Source organism: Bacillus rossius, chromosome 3, assembly GCF_032445375.1.
Source record: "Bacillus rossius redtenbacheri isolate Brsri chromosome 3, Brsri_v3, whole genome shotgun sequence".
NCBI lineage: Eukaryota > Metazoa > Arthropoda > Insecta > Phasmatodea > Bacillidae > Bacillus > Bacillus rossius.
This window is the reverse complement of record NC_086332.1, coordinates 74,918,178-74,944,694: the sequence shown is the minus strand read 5'-3', so window position 1 is coordinate 74,944,694 and position 26,517 is coordinate 74,918,178. Positions and strand designations below refer to the sequence as shown.

General features: G+C 35.0%; 1 protein-coding gene across 1 annotated transcript in view; it reads right to left on the bottom strand.

Moving 5' to 3' along the window:
• Window positions 1-404: 404 nt before the first annotated feature.
• Window positions 405-26,517, bottom strand: part of LOC134530907 (ribosomal protein S6 kinase delta-1) — a 63,753-nt gene continuing 37,640 nt past the window's right edge. The window contains exons 9-14 of the mRNA XM_063366210.1: window positions 25,623-25,756; window positions 18,226-18,928; window positions 15,280-15,443; window positions 11,201-11,411; window positions 5,613-5,708; window positions 405-4,103 (exon numbers count right to left, since the gene is read on the bottom strand). Coding sequence (XP_063222280.1) covers window positions 3,975-4,103; window positions 5,613-5,708; window positions 11,201-11,411; window positions 15,280-15,443; window positions 18,226-18,928; window positions 25,623-25,756 — 1,437 coding nt within the window. The 3' untranslated portion in view covers window positions 405-3,974. The remainder of the gene's footprint in view (window positions 4,104-5,612; window positions 5,709-11,200; window positions 11,412-15,279; window positions 15,444-18,225; window positions 18,929-25,622; window positions 25,757-26,517) is intronic.

The window sequence follows — 26,517 nt, the reverse complement described above, 5'->3', positions numbered from 1 at the left end:
ATTTTTTTTGGAATGCCTACTGTTAAATGTATTTGTAAAATTGTAGAATAATACAATTTTTTTGAGACAACATTAATAAAATAATAGGTAATATTGGCAGATATATATACGTAGCTATTCATACAGCAGCCCACCATTTTGTCAAGCATTGAAGTTGTTGGGCATTTGCCACAAATAATTCTTGATGGTGGACGTCATGCCAAAATCTCCTGTTTCATCCATGATGAAACCATTCCAAATGTACATTTTTTTAAAAATTTATTATTGGCACTTCATGTGCAGGCCCACAGCTTGATGTCAATTACTTGGCACCATGAAGGGATGAAGGGTAAGGAATGGGAAATCTATAGACTATCACTCTTTAAGCTAACATGAAATTATCAAATATGGAATCAAACCATTAATCACATTTACAAACTCATTTATTGTCACTAGCAAACAGAAGTACACAAAGGAATGAGGGAAGTATGGGCTATGCACTGGCAAACGCTAGCTAGCACTCTAGTTTCCAATGCAGAATCTTACAAACTGGTTTCAGAGTTATTTGTAACACTAAAAATTTCTCCATAACAACAGGTAACTAAGGATCAACTGAATTTATAAATTAAACACACATCTTCCAACTAAATGAAATTCATCCCACAGAAACAATAAAAAGTACATGGCTTACTTTATAATGCAAAGAGCATGAACATTCCTTCAATAAAAAAGTTTTGTTTGGTAATAAATAAACTCTGTATAAATATGCAAGCACACAAGCTTTGGTGTAGGCAGTTGGCCAGAACAACCCCACTGGCAAAAGATTATCATACATCTGTACCACAACTCAGGTATAGTGCTTGTGAGTAATGGGTAGAGCCAAGATTTTACGGTTTTATTTTTTGGGAAATTTCGTCCTAAAGATTTTGAGATTTCGTCTTTATCGTCATAAAAATTCAAATTTCTTTTGTATTGTCTTTATGATTTATTTCGAAGATTTAAGGACAGTGATATTAAATGTAATTATAATCCCTTATTTTAATATTTACAATTTTTGCTTAAAGTTAATTAAAACATTGTTCAAAGTAAATAAATACTAACGGTGTAGATTGTGTATAAAAGCAAGTATAAAAACACGATAAACATAACTTAGGACATAATTTTGACATTGTTCTTCTCATATTTGGTAAAGGCACATTTATATATAGGTGGCAGTATTTTATATTGGTTATCATTATTCACAAATCATGAGAAAGCGACCATAGTTAAAAGTTCTGCATTCTCAGGCAAAAGAGATCTTCTCCGGTCACTGACAATTACAGAATATTTAGAAAATGACCTTTCAGTGTCAACATTTGATGTTGGTATCCACATTAATTTTAGTGCAGCTGCAGCAAATTCAGGAAAGTCACATTTTAGTTGACACATGAGGTTCACTATGTCTACATTGTCTGTGTGTGGTTTTTGTAGTTCAATGTTTACAAGCTTTTGAAGGGACATATAACCTGCTGCCACTGCAGTTCTTGGCACATTTTGTAGGAACGGTAGAGAATCAACCATTTTGGAGAAGTTTTTGCCTTCTATACTCACATTCCCAATATTTTTGGGGTTGAGCAGGGCATAAATATCACGAAAAAGTGCATGAGAAGGATCACTTGAGACCAAATCATGTAGCTTTAGTAAGCTAAGCTGTGATGTCTGTTTGAACAGTTCTTTCAAGGCTGCAGACTGAACACTTTTCATTTTGCTCAGTAACTTTTCAACACTCTCTGGAAAAATTCCTTTTGTTAGAACTTCCAATGAAATTTGAAGCTTCTGAAGCTTTGAATAGAGGAGGTGGGCAGTTGGGTAGGAGGATCCCTCCAAGAAGTTTATTGTGTCAACAAAGCAGGCACAATTTTCAGTGACAAACACACACTGAGCTTCCAGGGCTTGTATCTCAGTTTCTTGCAGTCCCTTTATGAATTTCACACCAGCATTATTTTCTTCACTCAGTTGTTCGAAGAAGCTAACAATGTTATGCAGGTGGTCAGCCAGGTAGAAAACAGCATGAAACCACGTGTTCCATCGTGTCACAATGGGCAGTGGAAACATCTTCGCATTATCTTCTCCATTCTTGTCCCTCAAAAAGTTGAGGTAAGCATGCCGTCTCTTTCGTGTGTTCAAAAAAGCATTTTTTACCTTGATCACAAACAGGTTTAAATCCTCCAAACTGTTCTGCCAGATCTGCCCTACCAGATTGATTTTATGTGCCCAGCACTGCACGTGGTACACATGTTCACCAAATATACCTTTCAAAGTGCTTGCAGATCTGGTCATATATCTAGCACCGTCAGTTACATATGCAACTATGTTTTCTTCTTTGATTTCATACTTGGTGCATATGTCAATCACAGCTTTCGAGCAGCTGACAGCATTTGCAGCTTCAAGTACACATGATGCTCCAAGTAAAATGCTATGTTCTGCCCCTGGTTGCAATATCTGGAAAAGAATATTGAACACACAGTTATTTGCTTTATCTGTGGTTTCATCTGCCATAATTACAACTTTCTGGTCTGCCACTTTTTCTCTGATCTCTGCCTCTTTCTTTTCCCTTAAAAGAGGAATATATTTTTTTCTTACCCAGTCTGCACTAGGTATATCACCAGCACCACCGACATGTTTTGCTAGCCATTCCCTAAGTTTGCAGCTGTCCAGTTTCTCAACAGGAATTCCAGCAGCAATAAATGCTTCAACTGTTTCCAGTACAAATTCATCTTTTTGTTGCTTGGCTCGTTTTAGCACTGGCTCTGCCTCATAAATTGAAAGCTGCCGTTTTGAAGTTTGTTGCCTTTGCTTCCCATTTTTGTGTCTCTCGGACTGAGTGTGTTTGTTTAGTGTATCTTTCCTTTCAAACTCTAAACGACAGTCGCAAAATTTACACATCAGTATTTTACCGTCACTCACATAAAACCCTTCTTTTGAAAATTCTGCTGCACGTGCAGCCACTGTTGGTTTATTTTTAGGCATTTTTTTTTGTTTGTTACACGATGTTTCTACATCTTCCTAAAACAGGAACACAGAGAAAAAAATCCACGAAAACTTAACGAACGTAAAATGTTGTAAAATGTAATGAAAATATAACTCTAAATCTAAATTTCAGCACGGCAAAAGTATAGTCACGGACGTTGTAAACCACTTTTTTTTTTTACAAAAATTATGTTTAATGCAATCGTGCCAATACACGAAACATTAATTTTTTTTTTTTCTCTTTACACTGGCGATGCGCTGCACGTCATAAAGATTTTAAAGCTTCGGGTGCTGCAGTACATTTACTTAGTCAAAAAACGACAAATTTTTTCCCAGCTTTTAAATTACGTTATGAAACGCACGCGGAAAATTATTACGCTCAATACAATTGTATTTGCGCTTTGCGTGTTGGCTAAAGGTGTCTGTTCACAATCTTCGCATAATGGCGGCACTGTTTTTCTAACGTGCGTATATAACCAAATATTTTCAATGTTTGATATAACCTAAAACTAGGAAGATTATTATCCGTGAAAAAACTATGAAATATTAAAATCTTCTGTTATATTTGTATATTGGAGAAGTGTGTTTGAAACGCCTACAAAGATAATTGATCCAAGAAACGTCGTAAACAAAAATTTGGCATCTAACGATGTTATTGTAATGCATTTCGTGTTTATATGGTACGTATTCTATTTTTCGCGTTTCGGTGGTGTTAACTCTCAATATCGTTTTATTTCGCGTTATTTCGCTTGTGCGAAAAAATCGTGGCCCTAGTAATGGGTGTACTTGCTAGAAGCAGTACACCAAGTATTTTCCAAACTAGGCTTCAGATACGTCATCGTCACAGCTGCCAAGAACACGACGGACATCCAACTGCGAGTGGGGCTCATGCCTCCGACGCCATCTCTCGAAGGACATAGCTCAGCAGGCCACCTCACTGTCTGACCAACACATCTCAGGACACGACTACGCGGTTCCGGATGCGATCACGAGCAGGCGGTCCCAACGTCCAGGATGCTGTCCCAGTTGACGTTCGAGAAGAAAGGGTGAGACTTCAGCTCCTGGGTGCCGTTCATGCCCGAGCCAAGCCTTTCGCCAGGATCGAACCTCAGCAACTGGAAGTATACAGACAGTTCAATGGCAATCTATTTCATGCTTCAACCTTGCTCCACATGCATACAGCAGGAATGAGTTAATTAATTAAAGAATTAGAAATTATAGTTAACATACTGGCTACAACAATGTCACTAAGACAAAGAGGGGCGACGAAATGAGAATGCACCAATGATGGATGGCTGGCTGGAGATGATGGGTGCAACTAGAGAAAACCCACCACAATTTTTACTTTCAATAATCCATTTTAATACCTGCCGGGAATCAAACCCAGAGGCAAGTGATGAAACACTACCCATACTTGATGCAGGGTAGTGGTCGTACCATACAAACAGCTGGTGCATGTGGGAACATTGCCTGCAATACAAGAAACAAGATGCAACTAAAATGTAAAACAGATGGGATACACAGTAAAAAGTCACTTTTTAATGTCTGTAACAAAAAAGCAAGTATAAAAAAACATACATTAAAAATTTGAGTGAATTATTGTTCATGACAGTTACAGTTTCACAGGATTTCACTGAAATTGTCACCCCTGAATAAGGGTAGAACTATATATTTGTATTCACTAGTGATGTCTTTGTGTTCTGTGACAAAACTTATTGGCGTGTAGAAGTACAGCACTGGTGCTGACCCTTGGTTCTTCCTTGTTTACTAAGGGTGGCCCACTTCTCTTACTTCCCTCTTTCCACATACGTACATATTTACACCCGTCCAATTCCCACGTTACCTAACAAAAAGACCAAGGAGAAGACAGCTATTTTTTTATAGCTTTGTTCCCTTTCATCTATTTAATTTAATTTTTTTACACATCGCTTTGGTGCAGAGAGAGAAGAGGCGGCAAGATACTCTTTTTCAGTTCCCTTCCTTCTATAAAAACTAGCACTCACTGCTACTGGCAAACTTGTGCAGGGTTGGAGGAATATAAAAGGTGCACTTATAAACACCAATGATGGCTGCAGTTTTGTCATGGAACGTTCAGTTGAAAGTATGGAAATCTCATGTAATAATCATAATGATTTGGCACAGTTGTGACATAAACCCCCGTCAAGATGGACACGTTAATTGTGTGGGTTCCAGCTCACAGGACATTTACAACGCTGAGAGTAAGGGAGATACGTCAACACTGCCACATGGTTGCCACATATAAAGTGCAGCAGCCCATTAATGACTGCAAGTTGTTTCTGTTAGAAATTTTTTTTCTTCTTTCATATTAAGAGTATTTTAAACTCAAACTGCTACAAAATAATGTAATTCGATGGTCAATTACTTGAATATTGACAAATGGGTATCATAGACAGGCACACACAATGTCCAGATGAGATAGTAAAAGATTTCGCTGAAACAAATATTTGTTTTGCTTTTATCTTTATGGAAATACTTTCTCAAAATTATTCACTATCATCCCAGTAACATTTGCATTTCACTTGAAACAGAAACCTCTCCAGCCACCTTTCTTTCTTAACACTTCACAGGTGACTGAAGGCAGCACATTCGGCCTGTAAACTTACCTCTGTGAGCAAATGCCTGGCTTCATCCGACACCCAATCTGGGACGTTCAGGATGGTGTGGTTGTGTATGCCCCCCGGGTGGCAGTAGTACAGAGACTGGAAGAAAAAAAAAAGTCAAGTTTGGGGCTACTCCTGATTATTTAATACTGTTGGTTGGGAAATCAATTGTGTTTGCCAATATTGAATAAGTAGAGTGGAATCTTCTTACTAAGACTACAAAAATATACCAAATCATTAAATACCTCCAAATAATGCAAACTCAAATCCATTTTCCTTAAAAAAAATAAATAATAATAATAAAAAAACAACGAAATGGGCTTGTATTTACATTTTATTCCCCAACTTTTCACCTGCTGGGCTTTTAACTAGAACCACATAAAATATACCAATATTACAAACCATTTACCACGAATTCCCCTCGCATCCGGAAAATTTATTATTTACATTTGTTTGTTTTGTATTTGAGTCAAACGTCAGTTTCATTATAAAAAAAAGCAAATAAGCTTTTAATGTGTCACGTTGTATATTGATGGTGATTAATAATTTATTTATACACCATTGAATTGAATTATCGCCTTCACTTTTTTTAATGTTCATGAGAAAAGAGTGCCTGGGTTTTCTGTTGTAGTACATTTTCATAGATGTTTGTTTTTTTCCTGGTAGTGGTACATGTCATGGAAAAAAAATACTGCCTAAAGAAATGTTTATTTTCAAGTTAAAATGTTAAAAATAGTCAGTGTGTTTTCAATATACCACACAATTTTTACCACTACCATTTTTAAAGACAGTTATTACTAGTTGTGTGTTTAAAATATTGAGTTTTTAATCGTGCTTATGAATGTTTTCATACCATTGTAATTTATATTGTTTGATGTGCTCCCTTTGTAATTGTGTACATAAGTTTACGTAGGTTAAAATACAGTATTGCTTTGAAAAAAGTTTTAACTTCATCACCACAAGGCCATACATAGTCCCCATAAACCAAGTTATTCTTTTTGGGACATTCTAAAATACCATGGAAAAATTATAGGTAACACATTTACATTGAATTTTTGACAAACATGACAAAATATTTGTAAATAAATTTCATGGTAAATATTTACATCTGAGCTAAGCTGTGCAGTAAAAGTTTAGAGCTACATTTTTTTTTTCCAAAGAAAGCAATGCCATTTTTGTAATATTTTTGTGACACATACACTTCTGCAAATGTCCAGCAATTAATTCAATTATAAATACATAGGACTAAAAAATTTAATTTCAAAACAAACTAACAAAATGTGTTTGAATTTAATTCTTATTATCAAATAATACTTATTCCTCTGATGAAATTCTTGCAAGACCACGACTAAATTATTTTACTTAATAACTAATAACTTAAAAATACAAGTTACTATACATTTTTTTTATAGCAAAATGAGATGTTTATGATGAACTCAGGTTATTTTATGCACAGCATGCAGTTGAGTTCAGTAGCGGATCCAGAGGGGGGGGGGGGGGGGGGGGGGGCTAAGGGGCTCAAGCCCCCTCCAAAAGCATCTGGGTCCACTATTGTTTCAGTTTTTTCCTTGATAAAGCCTAGCCTCAGCTGGGTCAAGCCCCTCCCAACCCAAAATCCTGGATCCGCCACTGGTTGAGTTCTATTATTAAAAAAAATGGGCATGTACTTATGTAAGCACTTTAGAAGTTATACTTACTTGGCATAATAAAAAACTAAATTTAATATTACATGCACATAATTAATAGAAATACAATAATAAAAAGATTGGAGTGATATTATAAAAAAGGTTGGAAAAATATAAATTCAATCAAACTAAAAGTTTTTAATAAATACTCAGTATTCAATATTAATATAAACATGTGTATAAAATTTATTATTTAATTTAATAAAATAATCGAGATGAATTTAAATTAGTAATGGAAATCAATAAATATGCTGAATGTGTATTCTAATTAATTTTAAGGGATGGGTCGAATCCTATTTTTGGCCGAATCCGAATACTTAGTCAAATCATTTAAGGATTTGTTGAATATTGAATCCGAATCCATGAAAAAAAAAAAAAAAATTAAAAAAATATTAAAAAAAAGTTTTTCATTCAAATTGTTGTTTTCTAGTACAAATGAACCTAAAACACTGAGATTATTCCATTAAAAAAGGCATAAAACAAATACAAAGAACTTACTTGATGAAATATGGGCATGCGATGCTAGTTAATATGACCTAAAAAAAAAATTAAAAAAACCTACTTTAACACTATCCATGAGTTAATTTAAGTAATATGAACGTCAGGTACTTAAGATAGTTACATTCAATGAGCACAGAAGCCTATTTTAAAAACCATAATAATGGAACATGCCTGATGTACACTTAGTAGGCCTACTACAGGTAAAATATGTAACGATCAATTCCGCTATTTACGTTTTTTCCCCTCGTAACATAACCCCAAATCGCTACAATTAACAGTCACAACCACAGATCATATCACAAACACGGGAAAAAGTTTCAGTCCTGCCATTTTTCTCATTAAGATGACATTGTCCGGGCCTGCGGCCCCTGTTAAGTCCGATATGCAACCGCCCAAACACCACCCACCCTCCATTCAAACCTCCCGCCTACCCGTGCGTACGTGTGCGTGCGTGTGTTGTTCGCCCGGCAAGAGGGCGCTGTCGAGTTAGTGCGCCGCACCCCTAAAACATAATTAAATGTAATTGTGCAATTTGTTTTAATGTTTCCCAAGTGCAACGTGACGGCAAATCGGCCGGGAGGGTTTTTATGTACTTTTAATTACAATAATGTATTAAAATATAATAGCGTTTCCGGACATTCTCGAGGAAAGCCGAAGCCAGACAATATTTAAATGTAATTCTTAATAATTGTAATTTGTAGTATTCTTTTTCATTATTCAGAAAATGTCACGTAAATTTTAAATCATCCTTGTCATGTTACTTTAGTTTCCCGTGGCACGAATTCACAAATATCTTTAACGGCAATTGTTTCGGCGGGAGGACGCCATGTTAGTCTAGCCGAGCCATGAGCTCACCCCAGTCTTCCGCCATCAACGACCGAGAGCAGACGCTTCAGCACTCCGGGGACCTCACCGCTTGTTTTCACCGCTAAGTAATTCTGTTTAACTTTAATCTTTTCCAAATCGTTTGCTTTTAGTCCTCTGTGCTCCTCTCGGTCGGGGGACTGTTTAAATAATTATCTTACGACCAGTACCTGTCTTTTTTCTATGTAATACGTAATTCGGGATGTGACCACGTGGCGGGTCATTACACCTAAACCGATTCGTGCCGCGGGCGTTTTATACAGTTTTAATCGTGTACGTGTATGACTTGAGTTCGTTGAATAAAGCAGGTGTGTAAATCTAACGTATTATTTTATTATTTTAAATCTGTATGACCACGTGAAGTGTGACGGCGTGTGGGACGCCTAAGAGCCCACTGCGTAGAGAATAGCGTGCCCGACGCTGAGAGCGGGCAGAAATTAGTGCTAGGTGTTTTCAAGGGGGTAAAATCACGCCCCACATGGGCGACCTCACGCCCCGAGTTAGGAGTCTCACCGGGTCCACGTGGTGGTGCCCACTAACTATCACTTTAAAGCCATCCGAACAACCCCCGGCCACAACAAAGATATACGCTATTTTTCTCCAGGATGTCAAAAAGTTATTTTCCCATATCAAACGTTTTATGTATTTTACAAGTTGAAATTTATTTTTAGTTTGAATACTACCACTTACTATTTATTGTGGAAATTATTTTAAAGATATTTTCAAACGTGTTGAATTATGTCGTTGCATCTATTGAATGCCCCGCGCGCTCTATCAAGTACTGAGTAAACTACCTATTTTTTCGCTAGTATGTACTACGAAGATAATTATACGTTAATTTCGTCTTTCGTCCAAGTTCTGTTTTTTCTGTTTTAATTTGAACGAAATGTGTTTTTGATGCACGGTTTGATTATAAAATGTGTGACTATCATCCCTTAAAACACATACTTCACGTTTTTCCCGCATTGCTGGCGCCGGCCCTGACCTTGACACAGTTGTCTTGCCGCGCCGCGTCATTTCAAAACATTCTTTGAGCGGCAAAGATGTAGGTTTGCGGTTATACTGCGATCCCCACTTTCAGTTTTGGATATTTTGATAAAAATCATCGCATTATATTCAGGTAAATTAAATACGGTTATATCTACGGACATATTTCTCTTGTTCTTGGCTGAATGTTTACTAATGTGTGTGGTTTTCGCCAATAGGTTACTTGAATCCTCGCAGATTCGAATGATTCGAGGGATTCGACGAATCCTGGATTCGACCGGCCCATCCCTAATTATTTATTAAATAATAATGTAATAATTTATAATGCAAATAAATTATATATACGGTAACATAACCATAAAAATGGCCAGTAAACTACTAATCCTTCCACAGCCACCCCCTAGCTTACCTAGTGACCTGACATTGTTCTACTTGTGGGAACATAACCTAACTTATATAAATACACTTGAAAAAGTTTATAAACACAATTTATATCACTAATATTCACAATGATATGGATCAGTATTCAATATTAATCAATAGAGTATAAGATTTAAAAGTATTTATAGTGTATGTATATATATATATAATTTTTATTTGTATGTAGCCATTTTTATGCTGCAAAAATTTAGTTGCATGGTGTGCACGCATCGTAAAATTTCACTGCCTTCTTTTTTCTCTCCATAATGCCTAAAGAAGTATAACTTAAAAAAACTAACTTTTAAGATTTTCTCACTTTAAAAATTTGATTTTCAGCTCCCTACAAGATGTTTTAAATTTAATAACAGTTCAACATACAGTACTTTCATTACAAAACTGTGATATTTTTTATATGTTGTAATGAGATTTCAGCGTATGTACAAACTGCTCTGCAGTGAAATGCAAATACTTTTCTGTATACAGATTAAGTCTTAATTTGACTGAAAAACTTTAGCTGCAGGTTCATCATGTTAAAAATAAGTTGAAAACCTCTATACAACTTATGGTCTAAAGTGCTTCCCAAAGCTGGTACATGTATTTGAAGTTGAGGCTGAACAACATTTTTATTTTAAATAATAGAAAAAGTATTTAAGATGTATCACTGAGCATCTGGATTATGTTTAACTGAATGGTTTAACTGAATGAAGTTCTACCACCACCGTGAATTTTGCGGCTGTAGAAAAAATATTTCATTAAACAACTAAAGGTACTAACAAGTCACAAAAATAAATGGGGGGGGGAAAAAGCTGTTTGCCTCAATTATTTCAATAGAATCATTTTACTACAACCACAGTTGAAGACCTTAAATCAATTAATAATAATCCAGATGCTTGCGTGTTACGTCTTAAATACTTTCTCAATTGTTTACAACATGTTGTTCAGCCTCAACTTTAAAGAAGTATACCAACCTTGGGGAGCACTTTAGACCATAAGGCGTACAGAGATCTTTCTACTTATTTTGTCGTACGAACGTGCAGCCAAAGTCTGTTGGTGGAATTCACACTCGCATTCTGTAAATTATTTTTTGAAGACATGACATGGTAAAAGCGACTGGAATGCTGCCCAGTGGTCCACCTTGCCGGTGAGCAGCTCGAACAGCAACGCCCCGTAGCTCCACCAGTCGACGGCGGGCGTCAGCGGGAAGATGCTCCGGACCTCCGGCGCGGCGTACAGGCTCTCCACCGCCTCCCGACTCAGCACGCAGTCCACCGACGCCCACTGGCACTGGTACGTGAGGAACACGTGGCCCCCGTCCCCCAACAGCACGTTGTCCGGGTTCAGGTCCCTGCCGGTCAGAGACTCCTCACAGAAGAGTGTTCTTACAGAGCCAGTCTAGTGCTATTTGAATATGTGTCAGTTTTGTCTATTATGGCACAACATTCAGCTTTTTAAGTCTTGAATGTTTGTCGAAGCACCTGTCAAGGCATGAGGACTCACCTTATCTTGAACACAGTATACAAAGGTAAAATAAAATACACAGGGCAATTAAAAATAAGGGTGCAAACACTATATGATGAATAAATGAATGAGTTAATTAATTATTAATGGGTAGGGAAAAATATTTTTGTTTTATTTTTATGTCAATTATATTCTTAAAACAAGCAATTTTGGTGTTATTGTTTTTATTTTTATACATTGTCTTCTATTCATAAAAAGTGTACTATTCAGTAAAAATATGAAACTTATATATTTCTTAATACTTACTTCACCAAAAAAAGTTAAATTTTGACTGTGACATTATGCAGTTATACAGTTTAATCATTAGTAATAAGCAGTAATAGTCTGGATCATAATTACTCAGAAGACTTCATCTGCAAATTATGTGTGTTTGAAAAATTAGTCATCATTAATGTAAAAAGTGTTACTAAAAAGCGATGCAAAATCAAATAATATAATAATAGTTTTTACAATCCATTTAGTTCATACATTATGGTAAAAACTCAATTCTAAATAAATTAAATTCAATGAATTAACCATAGTAAAAAATAAAATTTTTTAAATTTGATTTAAGTGCTTTCAAACTGCCAATTGATCTCATGTTTTTAGTTACATTTCATTGCTAAATCTTATATATTTAAACGAACAATTTATATATATATATATATATATATATATATATATATATATATATATATATATATATATATATATATGAATCTCGGAAACGGCTCCAACGATTTTCATGAAATTTAGTATGCAGGGGGTTTCGGGGGCGATAAATCGATCTAGCTAGGATTCATTTTTAGAAAATGTAGTTTTATCCGTGTTTTCAATAATCAACTTTATCGATAATCAACTTAAACATAAATGACTCTTCCTGACATCTATTGGTGAGTAATAATACCAATTTTTTTTTATTGGGAGCAACTAACTGCTTTAATGACACAACACTAAAGCTACTCCAGTAGATGGCGTTGTTAAGCAACACAAAGCCAATGAGTGTTTGGTATGAGGTTAGACCAAGAAAATCAATTGTTTACTTGTATTATTTGTGTCTTTTTAACTCAGGTGTTCACTTAAAAATGCCAAAAAGATCTTTAAAAAAAACGGGTCTTCATGCATGGCATGTTATATGTGGCATTTTCTAGAGTTAAGCGACCAACTACGTTAAAAGTCCATCTTCCAAATGAAAATCCTCGACATACTTGCAATATATGTAGTACGGAAGGAAGTATTAGATTAAGACCCGATTTCAAAATTAAAACAGTGATGACAAAAATATATATATACTTGAGTAGTTGATTGATAAACTGTAAAAAATTAAGTATTTGTTTCTAATAAAATATTAAACTATTTGCACTCATGATTTTTTATTTAAATAACCAGTTAATATTTTATTATTATTATTATTATGTCAGTAAGATCAAAAAATATTATTCATATTTCATCAGTATTTAATTCGTATTTAAATATAATTTCTAAAAAACACAAAATAAAAAAATACCGAGCAAAGCTAGGTCATCCAGGTACTGGTGTATTAACTTGCATTTCGGTGTTACATGTTGTAATGACATGCTTTACGGTGTTATTTTGGCTTTATCACAATTTAACATATAATCTTACCTTGAATTATGGGTTAACATCTTTATGACATGGTTTTTTTTATAACAATGATGTCAGGTGATTAGATGAGAACGGAGAAGCGATAGAATGAATGAGTAGGGAAAACAGGAGTAACCCAAGAAAACCCACAGCTGCCTGCAATATCCTCCATGTTTCCATGTATGACCAGGTTGATCCCACCCGAAATTCAAACATGGAAGATGAGTGATCTGATCACACAACTACAGTGGCCTATCATGTGAGTAATATATTGTAATTTTAAGTATCATTTATACTTATAACAGAAATAGATAGAGGCAGGAAAAATTATCATTTTGCTATAGATGCTATTTTTTTTTTTTTTTTATCAATTTCCAACATAAAGCTATTTTAACTAATTTTCTAATATATGCTTTTTTTTTCTCAGCTGAATTAGTTTCAAATACTATTCATTTGTAAAAATATTGTTTATAAAATGCCACATAACTGCTATATTTTTTTTGACAGTTTTCAAAATTGTTGTACAATATTAATCTTTTCACATTTAGAAAGAAACAACCCTGTCTTGTAGACTTTCAGTGACCTGACTCACCTATGTTCGAACTTTGCCGTTTGTCGGAGACACATGTGCATGTGATATTAAATTATTTTAATTTATATCTGTCATGTAAGACACATCGGAACTTCAGCTAATGCACAAACACAACACTTCCACCATTTTTGTGCAGATTTTCTTATCTCACAAGACGAAAAATGTACAGTTGGCATATAAGATGAAAACAAAAGGCTTGCTTGAACTCTATTGAAATTAGCTTTGATGGAGAATACAGGTGCTTGGCTCTCCCCCAAATGTTACACTTACTTGAACCATGTGGTTATTTTCTAATAATTGTTCTCCACATTAGTTTTTATGACCAGCATGATTTGTGATTTGCCATGTAGCTGTGATGCACCCAAGTTACGTGTATCAGAAATAACTTACAAAATATAAGCCCCACCTAATCAATCCAATTTTTTTATTATTATTCTATGGATAAATCCTGGAACTTAATGTTTGCTAGCATATTTCACTACTAACTTTTGAAATAAAATAAGAATTAAAATTTTGTTCGTGGTTTTTATCTACAAAGGTATGACATTTTTTTGTACAAAACTGAAACAGAGGTTTATTTGTAGGTGTGTGTGTGTGTGTAAATATTAGGTTAAAAAAAATACAGGATTCTAAATGTTGTATTAAAAAAGCTAATTTTACAATAAGAGATGCTAATTTATAAAATAATAAATGCTAATTTTGGGGAAAAAAATAAATAGATGCTAAATTTTCCAACCCTTATCAATAGATTCCAAAAAAAAACCAGGTGAAATCCTGCATTCATCAGGAGCAAATATTTCATCTGTATGCTTTTGTGTGAAGAGACAAATTTTTCATGTATCATAGGAACTTGACATACTCAAAGAGTGCAAACAAATATTGGTTTTCCTAAAATTGTTTTGTCTTAATAGTTCATTTTTACCATTTGTCCCGCAATTAGGACAAATTATTGTCTGCATAAATAAAAATGTTACAACTGATTTTAAGACAGATGACTTTAGGACCAACAAAGTTAGGACAAACAATGGTAAAACTAAAACAAATGTGTTAGGTGATGACAACCAAAGTTGGCAAGCTAAGCTGGCAAAATCAGAATGCTCAAAAGTATCCTGAGTTCCATTTCTTCTAAAACAGTTTGCCCTAAGTCATAGGTCCTCATTTTTCCAGAGGCTGGTCAGGTGTTCACATTACAGGATGTTGACAAATATCTGGTAAACTAACTACAGGACTACTTAGGACTTACTAATAATTTTGCTTACAATTTTTTTTTTCCATAAGTTAATTTTTCTATATATAAAAAAAAGAATTAGATTACACCAAAAAAGATCTACTATTTGCAGGAAAGTGTTGAGTTTAATGATAGTAAGCTAAGCGAAACTTGAGAAACCGAAGTGACAAAAGGAAAAAATCAAATGCAAGTTAGCAAACAGCTGTCGGAAGTTAAAGTTTTGTGACTTCCAGCAGCGGGACTTTGTGACTTTCCTACAGCCTTGCTGTGCACACGACCAAGCGACGCTACCTGCAGATGATGCCCCAGCGGTGAAGAGTCTCGATGGCCACCAGCATCTCTGCAGCCCACACTCGCACCGTGGCCTCGGGCAGCCGAGGCCCCAACTGCCCCACCTTGGCTTCGAGGCAATCCAGGCTGCCGGAGCATGCCCTCCCGCGGCCCTCAAACAGGTCCTGCAACCACGCCCACACAACACTTCTCTGAATGTGCCTTTGACCATGCTAATCCTTGACATGTGAAGTTTCCTCCTATAAAACTATACTGGTTGTTGCAACAAAAAAAAAAAAATTAGATATAAAGTTATTAAAATCCAAACCAATCCATAGCCTTGAAAAAATAATCACATGACAAGCCAAAGAAACAGTAATAATCTCAAAACTCTCTTTGGGTAAACTTTCAGTATATTAAATCCAACCATTATAAAGCACTCAAGTTTTATCTCTTTCATTTTTATAAGAGCGACTGTTTTATCACATCAAAAACTAAATTTGTAACGTTAAGTAAGGATATGACATATGAAAAACACTGAACAAATGATGTATCATATTCTAATTTTTTTTTATCTTATCCAAAAAAAAAAAATTCAAATAAATTTATTACATATTCAAATATTTACACGAACAAAATTAACTAAATAATTATTTAAACCATTCAGTAACAAAAGTGACATTAACATACATTAAGAACTTACAACAGTTATTTTAAAATCCATTCACTAAACCAGTGTCAATTCAGTCTATAAAGAATTCAATCACACTAAACTACCCAGTACTTATAGTAATCAAACCATAAAATTCAAACTAACTTTACCAGCATAAATCAAAAACTCAGATGACGATACTGGTGAATGTTTTGGTGACATTGCAGTTTTGCAAGGTTTGTAATGGAAAAATTCTGAAAATCAAAAATAAATAAAAATATGAAGATAAAAAATTCACAGAAAACAAGACTGAATTAGCTGGTGTTGGACAAACGGAACCAATGGTGAAACTAAACAAGTATTATTGACAACACGACAATTACAGCACAGACAAAAAGTGTTCAACATATAAATATCATACAGCACAAGAATTCCGTTGAAGGAACTTAGTCATGGAAAAAATAATGTTACAACACAGACGAACACAGTGGGCTAATGACATAACAGATTAAATACAGGCAGACAAAAAACCTGGAAAATGCAGCAAAAATATAAACACAGTGATGAAGATAAACAATTACTATGGACAACACAATGACAATAGATAGCACTGACGAACACAGATGATTTCCAATGAGAACAGTTGCGACATTTCAGGAACTGATATCTGTTCCCATCATCAGGCACAAACAGACTGATTTTGGACATTGGAAAACCATGGGTTTATGTTTATATATGTTAGAGCGTTTTCTAGGTTTGTTGTCTAACTGCATTTAATCCGTCTCGTCGTTGTTAGCCCACTGTGTTTGTGTTGATATATTATTTTTTCCATGACTAAGTTCCTTCAACAGAATTATTGTGCTATATGATATTTATATATATGTTGAACATTTTTTGTCCATGCTGTCGTTGTTGTGTTGTTCATAATACTTGTTTAGTTTCACCGTTGGTTCCGTTTGTCCAACACCAGAAAATTCAGTCTAGTTTTCTGTGAATTTTTCATCTTCATATATTTATTTATTTTTGATTTTCGGAATTTTAACATGACAAACAGTGAAAAACTGCAATGGTGTATGTCCAAAAAACTGCATTAAATCAAAAACGGTTATTGTGGGTCATTCTTAAAAGATAGACATATGATATCACTGACTATTCTTTAGGTCTTTTAAAGATCTACAATTCTGTAGTACATTATTTTGATGTATCAGTCATGAAAAAGTCAGCCATGTAAAAGCCCTAAAAGCGGCATTTCACGACTTGATTACAAAACATCCAAGGTTTCTCTATTATCTTTAAATTTAATATGAATGTATTATACACACAAACTTTCAGGAAAAATTCTCTAAATGATGGTGGAAATTGCAACAAAATCTTTTATGTAGTTTAGAAGTAAGTGAATAGACTCAGATGCAACTTTGATTCATACTACCCTCTTTTATCGCATAATCGTCGCACGCGCGTAATCGTCGCACCTATATTTTTGGCCGTCAAATTTGGGATAAAAAAACTTCTCGCTTAAATGTCGAATGATGTTTTTGGTCCCGCTATTAGATGCCGAGCACTTTGTGTAGGTAAATTTTTTGTATAAACAATGTATATTAAAGTAGAAATCTAATATTTATTCGGACATTACCACTAACTTATTTAATTAACGGAAATACGAAGTTGTCTGACGTGTAAATTTTTTTTTTAAGACTTTTTAAACGTTATTTCCTTTATCTGATCGTCTGCATCACCGCGGTGTACCGCTTATGAACATGCAGCCAGCACGAGTTGGCATTAATATTGTTTGGTTATGTTGCTTCCCGTATAGAGTGCGCGCACGTAGTTGAATATCGATATCTCGCCGATTGCATGCCGCGCTATCTCTCTCTCTGTCGAATGCCGAGTTAACTACATTTGATGGCCTGCATTCTTTCGTGGAAAATGTGTATTACGGGCAATAGTTACGCGTTAGTTCACGTCGCAGATTCAAGTGGCTTGCATCCATGTTACAGTTTGGGTTTTCTATTTAAAGTTGAAGAAAGGTTTTTGTTTAATGAATTATTAATATAAATTGTTTGGCGTGCTTTTGTATATTCCGCTTTTTTTTTTAAAATAAACTTACTTTCCATGAACAGGTTTTTTTTATGAATAACTTTACCTAACAAATTTTTTTTCCCGCATAATCGTCGCACCCCTACTTTTCAAACTTCATTTTAGAATAAAATGTGCGACGATTATGCGAGAAAACACGGTATTTAAAGATATTGTTTGTTAGCAGCACATAAAAAATTAAACTTGTAAATAATGTTGTTCAAAAAGAATTTACTTACGTCACTGCTATAGCGCCTCTCCACAGAAAACCGGCGGCCAAGTTTCCTACCGGAAAAACGCAGCCTTTCTCGCCGTCTTCCAATTTTTGGGGATATGTCGACCGGAGAGTGGCTGATCCCACACAGATTACTCTTTGGCAAGGACCTGACCTCCTGTTGGCCCGGGCTCTCGACACTGGGCTCCTTGAAGGCGAAGCTCGCAGCAGTCTCGCTGGCATGCAAGGTCCTGCTCACGGACTCCAACAGCCTCTGGGCCTTGGCGACCAGGTCTGTAGTTGCGACGTCACCCCCCTCGTCCCACCGTTGCTGCGGCACCAGGTCCGGGACCATGTTGCGAGGTGTTGACATCACGCTCCCCACGTCCGGTAGGCACGCCAACTGGTGGACAGACTCCTTGCTGCCCGAAATAGGCATCAGGATCTTCAGGCCCTCTGTCACTTCCGACACAACGTCGTTCGGAGCATCACCGCTGTCCTCGGGATTTGCAATCCCGTTCTTACAAGACTTGTAGTCCTCTATTAGTTCCAAGTAACTATCGTCCTGGTCCTTGCCATCGTGTGGTTCTACGACAGCTTTGTTGGTCGGAGCTTCTGTCCCAGGTTTTATAGTCACAGTTTGCTCGCCCTCTCTGGTGGCCACCCGTGTGGGTGTTTGGGGCAGTGACTGGAAGTACGAGCCCACGTGGTCCCACAATTTTCCACCACTGGAAAAAAAAACCCACACAATAATAAGGACTTAATGCAAAACAAAAAGTAAATTATAGGTAAAATATAAAATATAAACCTATCCAAAAAGCTAAATGGTAGTAAGAAAATACTTATACTAAAATAATGGACAGTATTCAAAATACGTACATGATGGTACTTCTAGGATACACCTCAAACAAAGAAATATTTTTATTTTTTTTGCCTGAACCCTCAACTTCAAAAAAATATCAGTGAGCCCTAAAATGCCAATTAACACGCAAGACTTGTCTTACACATCGCAGTTTGCACTGCAGTACGTAGTTAAATTTACAACTCACAACCCGTATGTAGGGACAATATTTAACTGTGAATTGTAATAAAACCTAAAACTGAAATTTGCATTTATATATGTAACACCAATAGCATCTGAAGTCAATTATTACTTATACTAAAAATAATTTATATTAAAATGTCCAAAATTGCATTATTGTTATTATATTTGTTTGTAATATTTTTTTAACCATAATTTTTTAACCACAGATAGTGGAAGAAAAAAAACAATGCTCCCTAAATAATAATTACTAATTATTTATTAACAAATATTTAGGCCGTACGAAATTCATGTTTTTAGTTTGAATAGAATAATAATATCAAAATAATTTCGTATATGAATATCAAAATAAAATGGTAACACAGTAAACTTTTATTAAACTTTTTTGCAATAGTAGCTTGAAAGCCATGTTATAACAAATACTTGTAGATGTTTTTGTACATTGACAATATATATTTAATTTTAATGGCTACAGCTTATAAATACAAAAACAAATACAAAGGTTACCTCCCCACCTAATTTTGAGGGACTTTTTTACAGTAGTTGCAAACTGTTTAATGTTTGGTGGTTTTCAAGTTATAAAAAATTCTAGGTTGCAGATTGAACTAATTCTCCTGTTGGCTGTACACATGTTGAAATTAATACGTTTGGCTAATTATATCAGAACCATTAATATACATATTTTAACAGAATGTATAAACATTTGCATAGTGCAACAATAACTTAATTTCACTGTCAATAGTTACACCAGGTGAAATGCATCAACTTTACCACACTTTTAATAGAATAGACAGTTTTTGTTACTTCAAACTGTACCCATGTATTAGCGATCAAATTGAATGCAAACAAAGTATCTGTTTTGATATAAGAAATTTTGAATATTTGCATAGTTCTACTGATTTTTATCACACAGATTCAAGTACTGAGAATTTAATTAAAACACATAAATATCTTATCAATTAATTTTGATTCTAAGGCTACAAATTATTTATTTTTAAAAATGAAGCTTTTACCACAATTACATAATTTTCGTAAAAAGAGTAAGAACTCAGAAATGAGATGTTATATTACTAAGAAATAATTGTTAGCCTTGTAAATTAAATATTGTATTATCTTCATAAATAAACAGCAGTTATATAAATAAAACCAATAACACAGCAATGTTCCAATTTAAATATAAAATTTTGGTAAAATTAAAAACCATAATTCTTATTTCTACAAGATCTGAGTGAGATGGAGAACGTTGGTTTGGAAAATTTCGAGCTAGAAAATAATTTTCCATGGGAAATTGAATCTGGAAGTATTTTGGTTGCAAATTTCACAAATTTTCGTACTATTTGAAAAGAAAAATGTTGTGTAGGCCCAAACCTAGTAATTATACACTGATAGAGGCAGGCAAATTTCAAGGATAGTAAAATAACACAAAATAATGCAAACACAAATTTTAAGATAACTGCAAAATTAAAACAAAAAGCCTCATAGAGGCAGGAAAATTTCAAGGACAGTAAAATAACACAAAATAATGCTAAAACAAATTTTAAATAACTGCAATATTAAAAAAAACCTAATTTGCAAAATAGTGATAAAATTGCTCAAATTTATACCTTAAACTCAAGTTATTCACTTGTTTTAGTTATCTGCTATGGCAACATGCTCTTTCAGCAATATTGATTAATCTGTCTGTGGTTGTAGTTGGTCAAATTGATAATGTATTAGGCTTGATCGAAGTGGATTGCGTGTCCTGTTTCATTGTAATGCTGAGTAGTGAGTGATTGAACAGTTTCTGTTGTGTGGGATGTCTGTTAAATGTTCTTACAGGCAAGCAGAGATTCTCCGGCCAGTTTGTCCTGCATAGGTCTTGTTGCAGGAGCAGGGAACTTTATAAACTACGGTGAGGTAATTAGGCAGTTATTTGCCTTTCACAGTGCCTAGAAATGTCTTCAGTTTATTGACTGGCTTCTGTACTGTTTTCATTTTATGATTTGTAGTCCTTTTGATGTAGAGCAGTGCTGCAAAATGTTCTTTTTGGTCCTGGTTTCCAGTGTTACTATTTCTATTATTTTTTTGTCAATGGCTCTGGACAGGGTTCGACTTTAACGCCTGTCCACCTGTCCAAGACAGGCAAATTTCCGTCCGGACAGGTATATAATGAAACGTGCCTCTTCGAGGGGACAGGTTACTAATCAATTTCATACTTAACATTCAGTAGCCCACAAAAGTCCGTCAGGAGTATTTTACCCTACAATTTCAATGAAATTGGCATTTCGTAAGTTTCCAAGTACCTTCATTTTCTTTGCAAATAGTAAATCCAACAAAATTTGCAACAGTTTGAGCATCATTGTGCCGTTCATAACGTAGACTATGTTGACGATGTTTGATGAGTGACGCCATATATTCTTTAAAACTTTTTGTCAGCATTACAACTGACAAAATTTTATGTGGCTTATTTACCAATGTCTGTTTACAGAATCCTATTACCGCTAATATTAATCACAAACAATTATTATTGCTGTATTCTATAAATTTCACGTGTTATTAATGTGATGGTTTAACTAAGCAGAGAGTATCGTGGCATTTAGCCTTGCACTATAGACTTCAATCTAACCTAACCAACCCTAAACCAACCAAAATCACAAGTCAGGCGGAGTGGCGGACGGTAATTCATCTGTAACCGGGCTTTGTTTATTCCGCGGAAGTAAGAATAGTTGCCTTTTATGTGTGCATTGTTGATACTTGATTGTGTTATTATGTTCATTTTTAGGCAAAAAAGTTTCGAAGATATGGCCTAAGTTGAACGCCCGTTTACAAACGAGTGGTTTTGTGCTCGATTGTATGTACTGCAGCATCACTTCATATTTTAATATTATACATTTATACATTAGAGTTGTTTGTGCAGCAATGTGGTGATTTGTAAGTGGCGCTTCAAAGCCGTCTGAAAAAAAAAAAAACTGTAAAACGGACGACGACAAGAAAGAATACAATAATCAATATGATAAAAAAGTGCGGGCACGTGAATTTATTCAGAACTGGTATACAGAATTTCAATGGGTTTGGTATGTGAATGCTTGGAGAAAAATGTACTGCAAAGTCTGTGAAGTGTATCCCAAACTAGCATTCGAGTCAGCATTGGTAAAAGGATGTTCAATTTTTACGTAAAGAAAACTTGACATCCCATGCAGCAAGTAGTTGCCATAGGCAGTGTCAAGACTTACAAAATGTGCAAATGACCACACCAGGTACATCTATGGCAGAAAAGGCTTTGCAGAGCATAAATAAAGAGGCACTAGCAAATATGCAGTTGCTTTTTCGTACATCTGATGCACTGGCGAAACATGGACAACCGTTTACAGACTTAAGTGGTAATGTGCACTTGATAAACAGAAAGGCCTCGATGTAGGCAATACATACCTTACAGAAAAAAAGTGTAAAGAGTTCATCAGTGTAATTGCTGAAACTGCATTGAAATCATTAGAAAATAATTTGAAAAGTGCAAATTATTTTTCTGTGATGTGTGACAAGTCGACTGACAGTGCTGTGCTTGAGCAGGTCATTGTGTATGTGAGGTACACACTTGAAGGGGAGATCGACAGGCCTTATGCTACTCAGATATTTGAGTGCATTTTAACAGTTTTACATGAATATTGTGGTTATGACAGTATGAACATGAAGAACTCTTGGTAAGCTTTGCCAGTGATGGTGCAGCTGTAATGAGATGTTTACGTAATGGTGTAGGTACAAGCGAAATTGAAAGAAAACATACAACCAAATTTAGTTGCTGTTCATTACATGGCTCACTGTTTGGAGCTCACTGTAAAATCAGCACTCTTCCAACTACCACTACATCCTAAAATTGATATTTTCTTAAGAAAGGTATACTTATTTTCCATCACAGCCCAGTTCATCGCAGTCTTCTAAAGAAGTCCTGCGAAACACTTAAGATCAAGTTTTACGCGCCCACAAGAGTTGGAGGAACTCGTTGGATTCCACACTTGAAATCATGCGTCACAAATGTAATCAAATTAATTCCTGCTCTTCAGTTTACTGCAACAAATCTACTGCAAGACTCCAACTGTCCAACTGTGATGCATCCACCAATTCAACATGCAAATTAGTTAAAAAATGTTTGCAAAGTTTGAAATTGGTATAGTACCTGCATTTCTTTTGTGAAATACTCTGTGCATTGAGTTACTTATCACTGTCTTTCCAGGTCACAGGTTTGACAACAGCAGAGACAAATTCAACCATACAAGAGACTATTTGCATGTTGCAGAAACTGAGCATCAGTGAAGGTTTTCATTTACATTCTTGGAGAAAATCGATGGAACCGAACGGTTAAGACAGCTGAAAGGTAATGCTTTACATTCCTCGAAGAAGACTGATGCTATAAATGTCATTGTTAGATGTCTGGAATCTCAACTCACAGATAAAGACACTGAAATGTCTGAATTACTTGTTGCAACCAATATTTTCAATTTCTAAACATGGCCTACTAATAATGAACAATACTTTATTTTATACAATATTTGGTGACAGATCCATCATTAAAATGTTGCATTTTTTTTTAAGTTCCCTTGTGAATAATAATGTTCAGTGTGAAATGGTGGAGCCAGAATGGACAGCTCTGAAAATTGTTGTTTACCAGGATTGTACTCCTGTGTACAAAGCCAGTTGGTGGGAAATAAACACAAGACACAAGAACAAATTTGTTAATATTCTTTCACTCGTGGATCTTGTGTTGTCTCTACCTGCTCACACCGCAGATTGTGAAAGAGGATTTTCTTTGATGAAATCTACCAAAACAGACTGGCGCAATAAACTTAATGATGATACAATATCATCACTGAAGCGTATCCAGATGAAATCAAGTAGTGTCTGTGATTTTGATCCCACCCCGGCTATTGAACTTTGGTTTCATCTTGGTGAGAGAAAGTGCAGACAATTTAAGCCCCCATACAGAAAGTGCGTAGCTAGGCTGCAGCAAGATGAGGAAGATGCATCTGATGACCGTTCATCTGATAGTAGTTCAGACATATTAAACCAGTGATTTAGTGCAAAACACTTCAAACAATATTTAAAACTCCATTATTAATATTAATATGAAAATAGTGTAAAACTGACTTGTTTTGAGTACAGTGATGTTCTTAAGCATATAACAAGTTTATAACCAGTAATTTTTTTAACGTAAGCTGGACAGGTGGAATTAGTTACGGACAGGTAAGTGTCCAATTATACCTGTTCGTAGGACAGTCCAGTTAAATCCTTAAAATCTATCCCTGGCTCTGGATATTTTCTCTCCGTGTAACCATCAGCTAAAAAAAACCTTTCACGTGATGCAACTCTTCTTTTATGCTGAATTCGTCGCAGATGTTCTGAGCTCTGTTGATCAGTGTGGAGATTACTACGTTTTTGTGGGCTGGAGGGTGGTGAGAGCTTGCATTTAGATATCGGTCAGTGTTGGCAGGTTTCCTGTATACTTTGTATTTTACTGAATTAACTCTTCTGATGACAACCTCCATAAAAGGTGGAGTGCTATACCTTTCTGTTTCCATGGTGAATCTGATGTTTTCATGCTAATTGTTGAGATGTTCCAGAAACAGTGACAAGATGTCACGTCCATGTGGCCAGATGACAAAAGTATCACCCACATTTCAATACCAGCATTTGGGCTCGTGTTCACTTTTTTCCAACAAGCTTGGCACATGGACATGTAAACTACCCAAATAAACTTTGGAAATGGGACACATTCCCTGTTTTTTCGGGAAAAACTGGGATCCTGCCCAGCTCTAGTTTCTACCCATATGACACCAACTCACAATTAGCCAAATTCTATTGCAAACCGAGAAAACTGATTCAACCAGCAAACATTGTAAATGCATGTACATGTAAAAATGTATTTTCTTTATGTGTGTCCATTTTATATATAAGAACTACCAGCAGAAAAAAATTGCAACACACTAACAAAGTAAATTCAATAGAGAGAAAGTGAGAAAATAAACCATACAAAAAAAATGTATGGAAAATACTGCTAGAAAGAGTAAAAACAGAGTAATGAAAAAGTCAGAAAAAGTAAAAGGAAAAAAACCCAAAATAAAGTAAATAAGACAGAAAACTTTTTGTTTTAAAGAAAAGGAAAGAAAAACCAAGGAAAAATATGGTCAGAAGCAAAAAGAAAAAAAGTCTGAAGAGTGAGAAAGAGAGATTAAACAGAGAATGAACATTTTTAGTTTTTATTAAAATGTGTACATAAATTTACCTACAGTTGTCAAATTAGTACAGTTTAAGAGCTTAAAGCCCATATGATAGGAAAAAAATATATATACTCCACTACGTATTAAACATTAAGGAATCAAGAACAAGTTACTTCAATGAGCAATGCAAACCTGGCATGCTTCAAAACAAGGAAGATCCCAGATTCTGTCTCGTAATACTTGTACAATGCAACCATGAAGGGGACATTCTGCGGTATGATTGTGCGCTTATCTGGTCCAACAGGGCAAGGACTTTTGTGAACAACCTGAAACACCAAACTTACAGTATGAACCTACAAAAGTAAATACACTGTGGCCTTACAAACATTCTGCAAAGCATACACAAAGAAAAATAGGGTTTTGCACAAATTCGATAGTAGTATCAACATTGACAAAAAATTGGACCATTAATTTTAGATTTTGGTAAGAAATTTTCTTAATGAGTCAATAAATGAAAATATTTAATTAGTTGAAGGATTGCATTCATAATAAATTTTCACACTTAATTTATACACGGTTGTGCTAGTGGGGAGTCTGTTATATTCACACAGAGCTGCCAACCTCAAATCACACCCATCAGTAATGACAATTATATGAAAAAAGCACGCGTATATCATGCACGATCAATTTTTCCTGAGGCATTATGACACACTCACAAGATAAAACAAGGAGATTAATATGAAAAAAAAAAAAATATAGGATATGTATTTGAATATAATGTAAATTAATGAATCGAAAAAAAAAACTTTTTGAACAATACAATCTGAATATGTAAGAAATGCCAATTTTACTGGAAATTTTGAATTTTCAATTCAAAGTATTCAAAGTTAAACTTTAGAAAAACTGTCTTTTTATTTGCTTCTTTTATCCTGGTTGGATAAGAACTGTCATGTAAACAAACAGAAGACAAACACAAGGACTTGTAAACAATAACTCTGCGTTCGTTACTTTCGTTTCTTCAGATGTAGCGAAAAAAGGACGATATAGATTTATTGCTCATCATGGCTATCAAATGACCCGCTGTTTC